The sequence below is a fragment of the Amblyomma americanum genome, chromosome 1 (assembly GCF_052857255.1).
Source record: "Amblyomma americanum isolate KBUSLIRL-KWMA chromosome 1, ASM5285725v1, whole genome shotgun sequence".
Taxonomy (NCBI): Eukaryota; Metazoa; Arthropoda; class Arachnida; order Ixodida; family Ixodidae; genus Amblyomma; species Amblyomma americanum.
The window spans coordinates 108,185,828-108,201,832 of record NC_135497.1 but is presented as its reverse complement, the minus strand read 5'-3'; the positions used below and the strand labels follow the sequence as shown (position 1 = coordinate 108,201,832).

Below are 16,005 nucleotides of genomic sequence, written 5' to 3'. Positions count from 1 at the left end.
TCTGCACTTGACCGCATTTTGCGGCAGCGCGCTCGGCAGCCAGCCCCCCGCCGGGGATGATCGGAAGATCGACCCCTCGCGGGCTATGGGATAGCTGGCTCCGCAATCTGTACGGCGCCTTGGCCCTCGGAGAGCACGCTTCGCCTGCTCGCCGGCTGTGCGCTCGACTCCGCGTAGCCCGCCGCTGTGTGTAGCTAGGCTGTCCCTCCAGGCGCACTTTGCTGGCTTCTTGTGGCTTCGTGGCGTGGCGCGAGTTGGCCGCCATTTGCTCGACGTATCGTCGGTTGCGTCGTTTCGGTGAATCAGTGTCGGCTGCGCAAGTTTGCGTTCAAAGTGGGTCCTCTGTCGTTTTAAATGTTTCACGAGTGTTTTGCATTAAGCTGTGCCTCGAAGTTGTCAGAAACAGACCATCTCTTCGTGCACAAAAATGCTGAAAAGAACGAAAATCACATCGGAGGGGGCTGTCAGGAGATGCAGGATAAAGTCTGAATTGACTGATCACGTGTACAATTCCACGATGTTAAAGAACGGTTGATTGATAGCCTTATGCGTGAATTGGTTGGTCTGCTCCTTGGAGCCGTTCTCTATTTTCTTTTCCCATGAACTTGGACGTGCGTGACAACCGCCCGGCCTCTGCGTGATTGCGCCAGAACAGCAGCAGCAGCCGCAGCGAATGCATTGACAGCGCGACAGAGAAGGCAATAGCGGTGCATGAAGCCCTCGTTCGAAAGCACCGTGCACCAGTCTTCCCTGCGTATGCCGATCGTCCTTTCTAGCATATTTTTTTTTATTTTGTGCGCATACTTTTCGTTAGTTTTAGACCCTGATATATTCATCTTAGTTAGGTGTGCAGAGAAAAAGAAAAGGAGAACGACTTTCGCGGAATCGAACTTTGGAACAACTTTTTGTCGCATTCGTTTGTTCTCAAAAGGTGCACCCATTGTTTTCTTTCGCGATTGCGTTGTGGCCGCTTCACGTGCACTGTTGCAACTTGTGACCGACGCACTTCTTTCAGCGCAGTCAAAATACCCCGCGCGGTCATCGATGGGGAGCGTTGAAGGCGTTACAACAAATGAACGCAAAGATTTCACAAAGAAACATTGTTTTTTTTCCTCCGCAGTCGAAGTGTTTATTTTTTTTTTTCTGTCAGCGCCTGAAGTCTCGGGACAGGCGGCGCGTCTGTTTTTGTGGCGAACACCGAGGCTGCTTGGCAAGGCGCCCATTCCGATTTGGAGAGGCTGCCAACATTATTTTGTCTTCCACCTCCGAGCGAACAAAATGGAAGGAAAGCGTGCATGCCTAATGCGTCCTGGCGTCACTCGTTTCTGAGCACTCGAGACTATAGCAACTGGCTGGAAACTCTCATGTCTTGGCTATAGGGCGGGCGTGTTTAAAGCAACGCGAGTTCTACGTGTTTCAAATTATTCAATAGAGATTTTTCTTTGAAAACACCTGAAAGATACGTCTGCGCAGGTCGATTATACGGCAAGGCGAACATTATTTACCTAATAGAGCGCAACGAAAAGAGCAGTTATCAACTAAAATAAACCGATCACCTTTTCAATTTTTGCTTCTAGGGCACAAGATTTTATTGAGAAACTGAAGGCCTTCGACATACAAGGCGAACCCAGTTTATAAAATTTCTGAATCAGCATCGCGCTTCGAGATATGGAGCGTAAACAGTACGCGTTTGGATGCTCGCTAAGTTGTCTTTTCCGCGTTACATGTCGATAAAGTGGTGTCGCTGCACGTGGTGTCGTCACGGCAGTCACGACATCATCATATAGGACGTAAAAGACGAAAAAAGCGTATGCATTTTATTATGCCACGTGGGAAAACCAACTTGAAGAGTAGTACTAGTGGTTTATTAAAACAATAATAAAAAGGAAGGAAAAGATTTTTGCTAGTCCCGGCATCTGCCATCGATACTGAAGCACCTGAGCTGGGGCAGCGGGAACAAAGGATAGCTGGCAGAATGGAGAAATGAAATGAAAGAGGTGAGGGGAAAGGAAGAGAGGGTAAGGGGAGAAGTAATATACACAAACTATTTACACAATAATTAATATGTACAGGTTGCGCGCGTGATTAGTAACTTGTAGAGAGCTCGAAAGGGTTTTTTTTTTTTCACGTTCGGTGTTTCGAAGCATGATGCCGATTCTGGAATTTCAGAAGCTGTGCTCGCCTTCGATTTCAATGGCCTTCAATTTCGAAATATAACCTCGCCCCTTAAACTAAAGCTTAAAGGTTAATCAGTTAATTTTAGTTAATTATTATTATTTGCATTGCACTCTATCACATAAATAATGTCCGCTTTCGAGTAAAATAATACTACACACACCGCACCGTAGTAACTTTCACGTATTTTAAAACGAAAATCTGTATTGAATAATTTGGAACACCCTGTAATGAAAGCGGGAATAAACGCAAGAACGTTGTCGCACTGTGTGAACGCAATCTGAATAACATTTATTGAGCTTGAAACGTCTGAAATCTGCAAATATATATCCCTTACATAGAGGCCAGGATTCGGTATGGTAACCTCTTGTGGCCGTCCCCGTGCAGGGCAATTAAATTCTTTCTTACTGTGGTTTGACATCAATCTTTCATTCACGCCTTCATCCATTGCCGCTTCGGATTTGTGTGAAATCGCCCGGTGGAAGACGAATCACTGAGGCAGTTTGCGTAAAGAGTATAATTTGTCGCTAATGTGAAGGCCAAATGTGATTTCGAGGTAAAATGAAGAGAAGGGGGCGATGACACTCCTTTTTACGGATACAAAATAAGGAGCAGGAAAATGAGTCAGCCGGCTGATGCGTCGAATGAATAAATATGGCGGCCAAATTGTGTATCATCAGAGTTCCCAAGACACACTGGAGAACTCGCGCAATTTTTGATCACTTGGGAGCGTTGGTTAATTTTTCAACAAGAATGACTTGACCTGAGCCGGTACAAGTACTCGCAGAGTGTGCTAAGCGACATGTAGGGGATAGGAAAAATAGAGAGTGAGCCAGATTCACAAAGCTTCGATTGGAAGCTAAACTATGGAAGGACAGGGAATGTAAAATGCATTTCTGTGGATATCAATCTGAACGCCGTAGGCATAGCAGCGTTTTGTAAACATCATAATCGTCATCATCAGCCTTACTACACCCACTGCAGGGCAAAGGTCTCTCCCATGTCTCTCCAATTAACCCTGTCCTTTGCCAGCTGCGTCCAGCCTTTGCCTGCAAACTTCTTAATCTCATCCGCCCACCTAACATTCTGCCGCCCCCTGCTACGCTTACTTTCTCTTGGAATCCACACCGTTACCCTTAAGACCCCTTAAGGGTTTTGTAAACAAATGTGCAGTAATCTGCAACTTACCTAGGCCAACATAGTTTTACTAAATTCGCTACAGTACATAAGTCAGTCCATGGCTCTTTTCATGCGCCTGGAGGTACGTAAATAAGGGCAACTATACTCGGATACAATACAAAAACGGAGCGGCAAACATCCCTATAACGAGGCCGTCCGGCCAACGGCGCCGACGTATTGTCATGACGTCGCGGTTAATCCTATTTCACGGAGGCACCTGCAAGCCACCTGCAAGCCACCTGCGATGTCATGCTGGGGGATTCACTGCGACGCCATGACAAACGGTCTACGCCATTCGCTGGAGTTGAAAAATGATTGCCGCTTCTTTCTTGAGTTTTCGTCGACTATATGTGGTTTATTTTATAACTGCAGTCACCACGGGTTCAGTTGCCACGACGCGTGGCGCCTCTTTCCCTGGAAAGAGAGCAGCTTGGTAATAACGCAGCTGTGACGTGTCGCATAACTGTCAGTCCAGTAGGATCGAATGTGCGTCGTAAGGCTTCTTCTATTGATCTGCGTCCCCCAGAGCTTTTTCCCACGTGCCTCGGAGGCGTGAGCAGCCCCGCTCTCTCGCAGTGGACCTGCTGAAGAAGCTCGCCGAGGTCCCCGACTTGGCCAAGCTCCGCGTGGCTGCGGGCGGGGCGACGCCGCAGCGCAGGCGCTCGCTGTTCCAGCCGACCCGCGCGCAGGAGCTCACGGCGCCGCAGCTGGACGCGGCTCAGCAGCAGCTGCTCAACGCGCTCACCAAGGCGCACCAGCAGAGCAAGCCCGGCGGCTCGCGCCAGGGCACGCCGCCCGTGGCCAACGCCAAGCCGGCGCCGCCGCTGCAACCAGCGCCGCAGCAGGCGCCCGTGCAGCACGTGCAAGCCGTGTCGCTGCCGCAGCAGTTGCCGCAGCGCATCGACGAGGGCATGCCGCAGGTTCCGGGTGCGCCAGAGCCCCCTCCTCGCACGCCGCACGGCTCGCTGCACGGGCGGCAGACACAGCGCGACGGCTACTCCTTCCAGCAGGCGATGAACGACCACTTCGAGCAGTACCGGCGCGAGCGGCCGCCGTCGCGCACGCCGCCGCACAAGGCCGACCAGCAGCTGCCGCCGCTGACGGCCATCTACGGCGGCGCCGACTGCACGCCGGACTCCGGCGTCTCCGAGTCCATGGACGGCGACTCGTCGCCCACGCGACTGCCGGGCGGCGGAGGTAGCGGCGGCCGGCGCTCGACGCTGCCCAACATGCCAGCGGACGAGGGCAGCCACCACCGCGCGGCCAGCCTGTACGTGGCAGCGCCCCGGCGCCGGCTGGCCGCGCCGGCGCCCGCCGAGTCGCTCACGCGCAAGAAGAGTCTTCCCAACATCGCCGACGCCGCGGCCGCCGCTGCTGCGCCGGCCTTCATGTCGCGCGAGGAGGTGTCCGTCCTCAGCTCCCAGCGTAGGGACGAGCTGCGCAGGATGCAGGAGCAGGCGCACAGGCTGCGCACCAACCCGCTGCTCTACCTCTTCAATTCCGACGTCAAGGTGCGCGCCAGCCGTTCTTTAAAATGCAGGTCCTTGAAATACACGAGGTTCACGGGGTTACAGCGCGGTGGGAGCGTCGTGTCCGTCTATTTTTGTTTTCCTTTTCGGTGCCAGGGCGCTTCACTTTACTCGCCAGCTTTCAAGACTCTGTACTCGCTACTTTCGCGCATGCCTCGGATGTATGGACAGTGCAGTGTACACTCTGAGTGTGGCTCGGCAGCCGTGCCCGGATCTTGTTCCGCGCACAGGGACATGGCCGCCTGTGCCACAACAATGTACGCCGTCGCGCGTACAGCGTCTGACACCTGGTTAACAGGCGGCCATGTCCTGCTACCTCGTTACGCCGTGCGGCCTCTGACGTGCGCGAGTTATTTATCGCGTCGCCTACTCTCCCTGTCGTCAAGGTGCGACCCAGTCTACACAGGGGCCGGGGACTGCCTCCTAATGTGGACCCTTTCTCAAGACCTCTTCACCCCCCCCCCCCCCTTGCACATCCTCTCTCTGAGAGTGACCTTGAGCCGCTATGCGCCGGTGAGCCGTTAGTGGGCCCGCTTGCTGTTAGCTATCGCGGTAAAAAAACGCGCATTTGGTTTCAAACGGGACGGCACTTCAACTTTCTCCTTAAAATTGAAAATAACTGACGCCGTGCGGGACAGTCTCCTATCAGCTATTGCTGCTCTGATTAATTTCTCTGACATGGCTTTTCTATTCAATTCTGGTATTAATCATTGCTCTTGCGAATGGACAAGCGCGATGGTACTCACAAAAAATGCCTGTAATGCCTGAATTCTGTAAGGAAAGCACCAGTTAACTCTTCGTGGAGTCACGTGAGCGCATTTCTTCGAGAAAACTCTCCTGCTAGCGCACTATGCTATGGCAGTTCCCTTTTGTTTGTTGAGCTTTGGGCAGTATGTACGTCTACGTCATTCGGTCTTTTTACTGTGTAGGTTGCACCTGCGTAGGCAGAAGTAAGGAATAAAATACTGCGACTTTTTTTTCAAACATCGCTTCGATAACATGCACCTGGGGAGAAGTGTATTAGATGCTGTTATCTCGGATAATGCGCGTGCGCATTGGAAATCATCTAGCCTTAAAGTGCATACCATGATTGTAGAGTCTCCCTTTAGAGCCTCATACAAACATCGATGCTAATATTTGACACTTATCTATGGGTAAAGGATCTGAGGTGGCAAAACGATGATTTTACTCGATCAAAGACGTAGCCCACAGTTTAGCGTACGCTCATAGAGGTTCGAAAGATCTTTATATATATATATATATATATATATATATATATATATATATATATATATATATATATATATATATATATATATATATATATATATATATATATATATATATATATATATATTACACACACACACACAGATGCCGCCATCGACCCGATGCATTTTGAGCTATGCAAGGCGTGTACTTCGTGGCGTGCCTCACCGAGTGCCATTGCTTTTCCAGGATTGGTTCTCGAGGCAGCAGCTGGTGATGCTCGTGCTGTTCATAAACATCAGCCTCGCCATCATGTTTTTCAAGCTGCTGACGTAGCCGTCCCTTGGGAGCAGCTGGACTCGGACCCCCAAGTGTGTCTCCGGTCGCGTGGCCCGTGTGCCGGCGCCCGTCAGTCCCCCTGCCCCGGACTCCTGCTCCGTGACCTGCACCGGGTGCATGGACTTCGCCTTGTCAGCCGAGGCACGGGCCTGCGACGGTGTGCGGGTGGTTGTTGCTGGCTGGTTGACACATAATCTTTCCCTCTCTGCGATGTACCTCACTGTCATGCACCTGTCAGCTTTCTGCTCAATTTCCGAGATTCGCCAGAGCCGTGCACGGCAGCGAGTTCTGCGCGCGCCGGCTCCTACACGCGTCCGACGACGCCCGTGCTGTCGGCCAGCTGGTGACCGAGCACCGGTCGCGTGCATGGCCGGCGCCGGAGAAATATAATCGTCGAGGGCGAAGAGAGAAATGCCCACTTCTTCCGGCCGAGCCGTCAGGTTGTATACAAGTGCATCACGCGGCTTGTTGCCACGTTCTTTCCAGATTTCGCCTCGTAGCTCCATGCGCGGCGGCGCTTGCCCCCCCGTCGTCTCTCTCAGAGGGTGGCCAACGGCGACGCGCAGCCAACTCGGCCCCTGGGTCGCTGCTGTTCCCACACACGGCACCGTGGGCCCAGCGCCGGTTGCGTCGTCTCCTGAGCACTGTCACTCCTCAACTTGTGGCTGCGCACGTGGTAGGCAGGTCACACGGCTGCAAAATCAATGACAGCCTCAGCCAACTGGAGCCACCGCGTTCCTCTCTCCCCATCGACGTGCATTTTTCGCTCCCTTTCCCTACAACGCGTGGTGTTCGAGTACAGCGTCCTAATGCACAATCGCACTGTACCCTGCAGCCGGCACCGATATCATATTTTTACAGCTGGATAGCAAGCGAACGCCCGTGTCCAACTGTTTCCCGCTCTTTGCTGCTGGCACACGTCGAGGCCCCCCTCGGCTGAGTGTCGGAGAGTACTGCATTTGGTGTTTCGTACCGCTTCGCTTGCACCGCACCAGCGGTCGGGCATGTTCCATCGTCACCTCTCAGAGCCCTCCTACGAAGTTGACGTGAACCATACCTTTATTTTCTTTTTCTTCGTACACACCTGCCTGAGCGGAGAAACCGGCTAGTGGCTTCTGTTCGTGCTGTGCACTGTATTTATCGTAGAAGTACATCTTTCTGGTGATCACGTGTCAAGCGAGTGAATGAGAAGCGTACCTTTAGAAGGTCACGAGCATACGAACACGAGGTGATGTTGTGCCCCGGGTGATACGCATTTTTAAACCGTGCAATCAATCAGGAGTGCACGCAAAACGTAGATGTAGCATTGATAAAAAAAAAGGGGGGGGGGGGGGAGAAACAGTCTTAGTTGTGCTGTGCGCTCTTTCTACGGGCCTCCCTCTCCGTTATATTTTTCTTTCGGGCTAGACTTTTGCATGTTATAGCTCAAATAAAGCGCATTCACACACATTGTGATGGTTTCGGACAGGCACACTCGTGTCCTATACCGCAGTGTTAGCGTTAGCGCATCGCTATAGGATGCACAGCATGGCGGGCCGTGTTCCACACAACCGAACGCGTTGGTTCGGGCGCACGCCTCTTTTACGCGCTTCCAACTAGGTGCTCGTTTTTTCTCCAGAAGCACGCACGCGAAACGCGCCTTTCTTGTTTCGTTTTTTTTTTTTTTTTGTGGTACGTCGTTCAATGGAAAGCTGTCATTCATTCTTGGCGCGTTCGATTCACCAGGCTTGCGCTCTTCGGAAAGCGTCGTTGGGGTTCTCTGTTGGCATCAGGTCTGCTGTATTAAGGCGATAGGGATAGGCTGTAGGGATCACAGGGCGAAGAAAGGTAACCGAATCTTAGTCTAGCGCCTTCGCAGCATGGTCTCGTCCGCGAAGGTGCTGCTGGGTGCATCGGCAAGCGAGGCATCTGCAAAAAAAAAAAAAGAGGGCCACAGCGACCAGACGGCCGCGTACACTTTGTTGTGTAGCCTGGAGGATAGGCGTGTCGTCTGCATTTAACAGGTCGCCCGCTTTCCCTGTGATGTGCCACGGCCATGTGGCGGCACATCTGTTTTACACGGCCGCCGTTGTCTCAGTCGCTTGTTCAGATGTAATCAGGAAGGCGGGATGTAAAGTGGGGTGCTTCGTTTGGCTTGAAGAGCACGTCAGGAGTCGGTAAACGCTCTGCCAGGAGTGAATCTGATCAAGAGAAATATTTTTGGCGTCCGGTGGTTGCTGTTATTTTTTTTTCTGTCTTTATTTTAATAATTCGTCCTCTACGTCTGGTAAAATTGCTAACCTTTGTACGCGTACACCAAAAAAAAGCACGACGTTAGCGGTCTTCTTTCTTTGGGAACCTCGACAAACGCTACAGTGCTACGTGGCGGCGCTGTGCAGAGCAGGTTTTCAGGACAGCATGTACTGCAGCACCATTAGTGCCTGAATTTCTAGTGGTAGCGATACTGTAGCGTTAGCTCGATTTCGGACCTGTCTCTCTTTGAGCCACCTTCTTTTTTTTGTGTTAGTGGGTCTACTTTCCAGCTTAAACACGATTCCACACCTGATGAGCGTTCTCGCTCCGCTTATCTTTTCCTTTTTCACCGTTTTAATTTTTTAAATATTTTGTAACGGTGACACACACTTACGGTTTCTTTTATGGCCTATGTTTCTTTTCGCTTGCTCTGGGAATCAATACTATCCACTGCCGTGGATTGACAGGACACATATGTCACGGTTTGTTTGTAACTGCTTTTTTTTATCTTGAAATTTGCATTCTTTTGGGATAAGTTATCTTGGGATACACGCGGTTCGGTTTTGTCCTACAGGAAGTTGTGTATTTTTTTTATTGGTAGGAAGAAATTTGCTAGAGTGTATTGAACAATAATGCGGTTCCATGTTGCCGCATAGATTCTCAATAGACGCCGAGGGAACTTGTCTAGTCTTATTTATTTTCCTGTTGGTTACTGTAGGGTTCAATGAGCACACATTCTTGTGCTTGCAATCTAGTCATCGGGCTGCGCGTTTACAGTTCAGTTGTGTAAAATGTTGACTGCAGCCTCAGGCAGCAAACATGACTCAAATGTCGACGTCTTTTCGCGAGGTTCTTGAGAGCTAAATCATAACGGCACCACCAGATCACGCGCAATTGTTTCAGGAAGTTTTGCCGGGTGTATCAGAATGATTTTTCAAAGGCGAAACTATAATGCAAGTGAGCACTCATAATCACCGTCAAGGTTCTGAAGCTGCCTAAAAATAGCATGGATAAATTTTTCACATTATCGGGATGGTATATTCGAAACTGGCGCCAAGCTGTCGGCAGCTAGCAGTGAAATAATCGCCGATCACTCATTGTGTACTCGGTTGACTATTGACTGATAACACTCACCGACGTATTGGGACAATTTTGCTCAGACACCACATACAATGTTTCCAGCGCAATACTCGCTGTTATTGGGCGTTAAACCAAATGAATACGAGTACAAGTACTCACGGGTGCTAACTACAGGCATCTTATCACGGCAAGGGAAATTACAAGTGCTGCCTCACAAACAACATGTTTCTTGTTACAAGTTGACGTTTCAAGTTATTACTGCGAGGTTTTCCACGTAACTGTTACTGTCAATCGCTGACATGGGCTGTTGTAAGAAATTTGTGCATTATAAGCTTAGATGCTTTTACAAGCGGGTGGTATTAACGCCAACTTCTCATTTACACACCACGAAGAAGCGTAGCCACTGTTGTCCAATTCTGATTTTTAAACATGTTATACAACTGCTTTAAAGTATTTCTAATGGTTTAATCATATCGTTTGTTCTTTACACAAAACTGCCTTTTTTTGTTTGTTCCAACCTGAACACTCTTATGGCTACCGCAACAGGATGAGGTTCGACGGACGCACAAATGTAGGGCGCGTAGTCGCTAATTTCTTTAGCCAGAACAAAACGTTGCAGGTGGTGCCCGCAGCCTGGCCCTGCACGACCGGCCGTGTCGCAGCATGTGCCGTCAGCGCTTGATTACACGCCGCTGTTTTCTCGGCGTCGTCGCAGATATTTCGCGCGCACATATTTTGAGCAGGTGTCGTACTTTTTCACCACTTACTCGTTAACCACGTAAAGCAGCGGGGGAGCGGCGCGGCGAGAACGCGTTGCTTCACCTCGCCGGATCGTGCGCAGCCGTTCCCACACGCGTGCGGACGTTGTTTCAGCCCGGTCACCCTTGCACTGTAAATGGCACAGACGTCGCTGACTATCTACGTGGCAGTTTCCCGTTTTTATGCACTTGCAAGCTCTCCCTGTCGCCCAGGAGACGTGTTTCAGGCCGCGGGTCCCGCTTGGCTTTTTTTGTACGCCAGCTGTGTTCTGGTGGCGGCGACCCGAGGCAGACAACTGCCACGGAGTGGACGGCCGTTCTGTGTTCTCTGCGCACAAGCATTTCCTCTTTTTTCTCTCTTGTTGCTCCACGTGGGCGATGACGTGAGGTTTCCTTAATGAAATAAATGGTCCTACGGCGCAGTGATATCTCTGTGCTTCGCGTCTCGTGTCTGCTGCATGGGCAACCAGTTTTTTGGGCGGGCGGCCATGAGCGTGTCACTTCAGGCCGGACGTACCCAAGCCTTTTGACGTATAGACTTGGGTGGCCGCTGGGTGGGACTTCGGTTAGACTGCTCACATCAGCGGCAGCGAGGGTACGTGTCTGGAATGACGTGCTTGTGGAGATCGGTTGTGTTCTCTGTTCCTCAGTCTGTATTACTCTGCTCTTCTTGAAGATCGAGAGACTCCAAAATAAAGAGAAATAAAGAAAAAAATCCCTCGCTTTCTATCACGCAACTTACTTAAATTTTCCAGTCTTTCGTTCTTCTTCCGTGTTTTTTTTCTTGGTGCTAACTATTCATGAAAGTTGAACAACCCTGTTTCCTTTATTTATAATGTTGTGTTCTAATATTTTTTGCGAGCAGCCGTTGTACCTATGCCTCTTGCAGTTTCTCTTTGTTGCCGTTCGTGACCATCCGTTCTTTGCCTTCAAGACACAGAGATGTGACGTGAACACATTCTGAAATAAATTCTTTTATAGTGATCTATTACTTCCATGTGTTGATATTTACGCTATTAAGATAGCATTTCCGCAGATTCACCGATGGCTGCAAGTGAAGAAGCGTTACTTTTACGTACCCTTTCAGTGGCCGGCGTCAGGCACCATTTAACTGGTAAGCCGAGTTGATGTACTAGTCAAAACACTGAGCTTTCAGCTTCTCTTTAATCTTGGCCGGTTTTCGCCATCTATTCTTGTTCGGTACTGGGCGGAAGATCCACCCTAGGAGGGGCTGCCATCGGGTCGGCAAAGAAATTTTGATCGTGTAAAATCTCTGCGGCGTGGCGAAACATGATAATGCCGAAATAACTAGTCGCCATGCCCATGAGGGTGGACGCAGCTTTCATGTTTTGTTTAAAAATATATATATGACGGTCGATTTGCGTTGTTAGGCCAAGTGGGAATTGTGTGAGTTAGCACTTCGGTTTTAACGCGATAGCATTAAGGCTCTCATTGTGCAGAAAATCTGGCGTCGTCGGCGTTGTGTCGTGAGCGATAAATAGGGTGTCGTAGGGTGGCCCAGGCAGCCACCCCCGGAGAAGCAACCTAGGTGGCCTACCTGTAGGTCGCGTGACCTTGTGACGTCATCACAACCTGCCCGCCGGATCTTGAGCAAACTGACCACCTTAGCAGGTGGCAGTTAAATTCACGATTGATCGCGAGAGGTCGCTCGGGAAGAGCAACCTGGGTCGCACAAAGGCCTACAGGTGGCAGCACCTACCATCGCAGGGCAGTGGCGCATCGCTTAACCGCTGCACCACTGCGCCAGGAGTGGTACGAGGACTCCCAGCGACCTATGGATGTTACGTATAGAATGACCTCCTGCATATTTGGGAATCAACCCAATACGCTATCGAGTCATACCCTTAAGGCGGAGATCAAGTGTCCCCTCCAATTTTTTTATTACGCTAGGGAATTGAAAGACGTTACGATGAAATGAAAATCTGCAATGAGCTCTTTACCAGTGGCGTATTACCTTTCGGCATAGTCCCACTAGCGGCGACGTACTCACTTCCACCACCTACTGGCGCATGCCGTCGTAGAAGAATTAGGGCGGCTGTTGTTTTTCCTATAGCCCATCTTACAGCGAGGACATCACGCCTTCGAAGTTCTGGTTGCTTCCCAAAAGTGCTGGACCACTTAGAGTACGGCGACGCGTATGCGCACAGCCGTTGATTTCGCAGACATTGTGAAAAGCCCCGAGGAGCTCTGGCACTGCTTCGGAAAGCCCAGACTGCACATCATGTTGAACAGCAATGGTCAAAACATGTTTCGTTTGATATTGAATTGGTTTGCAACATCACAGACTGCAGCTTTTCAGGAGCTGCAGCTTTACCACTAAACGAATACAATATGACACTCCTAACATTAGCACAGTAAAAATACTGTCAAATGCCCAAGTCCGCGTCTCTTAAATACTTGAGAAACGCCTTGACGGCTTTCCTAGCAGACGAACGTTGGAGCAAAGCTGTCAGAGTCTTGACCGACCTGCGTTAGGGGACGTGGATCCAAGCGGCGAAGTGGTCCCTCCAGAAATGTCTCTCGGGAATACCACTGTTCCTGGCCGAAGATTAAGAGGGTCTCAGCCGCGCGTTTTTTGCTCATTGGTTAATAATGTGTGTCCATCCAAATTGCAGTGAATCAGCTGCAAGAACGAGCAAAGTAAACAGTGCAAGCTACACTGGCCGGTATCCTCCGGGTTCCGTTGGCTGAAACGTCCAGCTAGAAGCGTATCACACCTGAGAAATAAACAAACAACACAGAACTACTGAACTCATCCAAAGCCGTAACAGCTTCGTGTGATTAAGCAGAATAGACTCCGTCTGCCTTTTCAGAAGGACAATTTTACGTCATAAGTGCATGCGGGTTAAGGACCGAATTGCCCATGGTCGAAGAAAGGAAGTCTCCTAAAGGGCATAAACACAGTGAAGAATGCCGCAAAGCTGCTCACAACTGTGTCTTTGTGCCTCCTTGTAATCGTAGGCAGAGGGATGCAAGCACAAGCAAGGTTGCCCATGGAAAAAATTCGTTCTTACAGCAGTGTTTCGAGCCTAGCCGCATAATTAAAAAAAAACAGCTGAACTTCCACTCGCACGAATACGGTAGAGTTTTATAGCAGCATGAAGAAAGACAGTTTTAAGTATGTGGTCAGCATTTTTGCGTAAAACGAATTTACTCGTTTTTTTTTTCGTTTTACGGGGATTTAACGTCACAAAGCGACTCAGGCTATGAGAGACGCCGTAGTGAAGGGCTCCGGTAATTTTGACCACCTGGGGTTCTTTAACGTGCACTGACATCGCACAGTACACGGGCCTCTAGAAGATCGCCTCCATCGAAATTCGACCGCCGCGGCCGGGATTGAACCCGCGTCTTTAGGGTTCAATTTGGAATTTCTGGGCTCGTCTGTTGAAGCATCTAGTGCATCTCAGCAGTCGCCGTAAGCCTTTTGACAAATGGCTGAAAAGGTCAACAGATGCTGCCGTATATCTTCCTTTACCGTTATCGCAATGGACAATGATAGGGCATTTTCCAGTCATTTCACTTGCACCCCACTACACGTAGCTACTTCGTCTCTAGTCACTGCGAATGGCAGAGTCGTCACTGAAACGAAGCGCAATGTCACTCATGGCGCTCAGAGAAGCAGGCGGCCGGTGGATGGTGTGAATTAAACTGCTTAGGAGAGCACTGTTGAAGGCGGGGATCGCGGTCGCTTCTCGACACAACCTCGGTCAAGATGACTTCCGCTCCGACCCGGACAGGAGTGCCGCTGAGTGAAGGAGTTCGTTAGTGGAGAAAGCAGACTTGGTTTATTTCACATATTTACAAGCTTTTGAGTTCAAAAGTGAGCTGCTGCAACGGCATCTGCCGTCCAGTTTTATACACAGCGTCCTTCCCTAAATTCCCCAGGTAGGGGATGCCCTCGCCGTGGTAAGTGTGGCCAAAACTTTCACTCTCACGCACAAACGGATGCCTCCGCACACATGGACACGCCCCTGGCATAAGTTGAGCCCGAGGGAGAAGGGGATGCGGTCAGGACCCCGGCGGGCTGGTAGTGGACGTCAGCTGATCGGCCAGCTCTCCCACGGTCGGCGAACTTCGAAGAAGCCGAGGCGCAGAGCCGGAGCGCCCCGTCTGCAGATAATACCCAGTGGTTCTGCCATTAGCGATGGCCGGCGAAGCCGGTGGACGAGTCGCTGTGGCGATCCGTTCCCACGCCGGAAGCTCTGTACCCGTTCGGATCCAGGGAAGCCAGGAGTAGTCGGGTCGGTAGAGACGCCGGGAAGATCTGAAGACAGCCGAAACCATTTGGTTGGCAGCGGCGGCGACTCCTTAAAGGGATTTTCGCAGAAGCCTGCTCCCCGCTTGTCCCACACAGCAACGACCGGGCGAGCGCGGTAAATGCACCCCGCACACACCTGGCGAGAGATGCTGTCTTGGTGGCAATCCTCGAGACCTGCTGGCGCCAATCCTAATACCAGCTGGTGTCAATTCCTAATAGCGCCGAACCTTTTCCGTGGGCTTTGGTAAGCACGCCTCCTCACGTGGCGTGAGCGAAAGAGCATCGAGCTCTTTTAAAGCCTGTGCGCACGTCCATCCTACAAAGGGTGTCCCACGAGAGCGTGGAAGGCCAGACTGCAAGCTTATAGTCTATCTCATAACTTACAGCACTGTAGAACTTGGAGTCTTCCTCAATAATCAGGAGAACGAGCACGTCTTTAAGTGTTCTTGTGCTCTTCTTCCAATGCATGTCGTCTCTGCGCGGCAAATGCTTACGCGGTCGTCTTGTAAAACGTTTTAGCGCAAACAGACACAGACCACGAGAAAGACGACACACGCGGGAAAAGAAGACACGGTCGGAGAAAAACACGAAATAACGCTGTTTTAAGCCATAAAAATCATTCAAAGAACATTAGCGCGGAAGCTGCGGTATTTAATCAAGGGCACCGACGCACACTACGCAACACGGAGGTCAGGCGTGGTAGTAGCAGAGGTAGGAGTCCGCGTTGGTAGGAAAGCAGCGATGTTACGTGAGAGCCCCAGTAGTATGGTAGAATTTGTTTTGTTGTTAAACATCCTTGTTGTGCGCCTTGATGCAACGGAAATGAGTGAAGTGGATCACTGGACTATCAACGCTGTCCTAAGGAACGAGTCCGCTGTGGTTCTATTTAGTGGACGTCATTACTATGAAAGCCGCCGCAGTGCCCTCCCACAGCCTTCGGTCGGGCTCGAGTTGTGTGCGCGAAAATTCGTTCTAATGATGCCGAAACATTTGTCTGAAATATTTATTAAACCGAGTCTCTAGTAGGAAACTATATTACATCGTTATTGTCCTTCATCAAAAATAATCATAAAATATTAAAGTCTTCCCTTAAAATTCCCCTTTATTTTCACACATAGAAGCGTACCAACGTTTCTATAAATGTCGACTGCGTTTATCATGATGCTACAATCAAGAAGATCTTTTATATTGGAACAATATTCCACAGCACAATGACGTGTCCTCT

General features: G+C 50.3%; 1 protein-coding gene across 1 annotated transcript in view; it reads left to right on the top strand.

Moving 5' to 3' along the window:
- jp (junctophilin) overlaps positions 1-11,492 on the top strand; it is a 92,594-nt gene extending 81,102 nt beyond the window's left edge. The window contains exons 6-7 of the mRNA XM_077646498.1: positions 3,931-4,865; positions 6,342-11,492. Of these exons, the coding sequence (XP_077502624.1) occupies positions 3,931-4,865; positions 6,342-6,428 (1,022 nt within the window). The 3' untranslated portion in view covers positions 6,429-11,492. The remainder of the gene's footprint in view (positions 1-3,930; positions 4,866-6,341) is intronic.
- Positions 11,493-16,005: the final 4,513 nt, after the last annotated feature.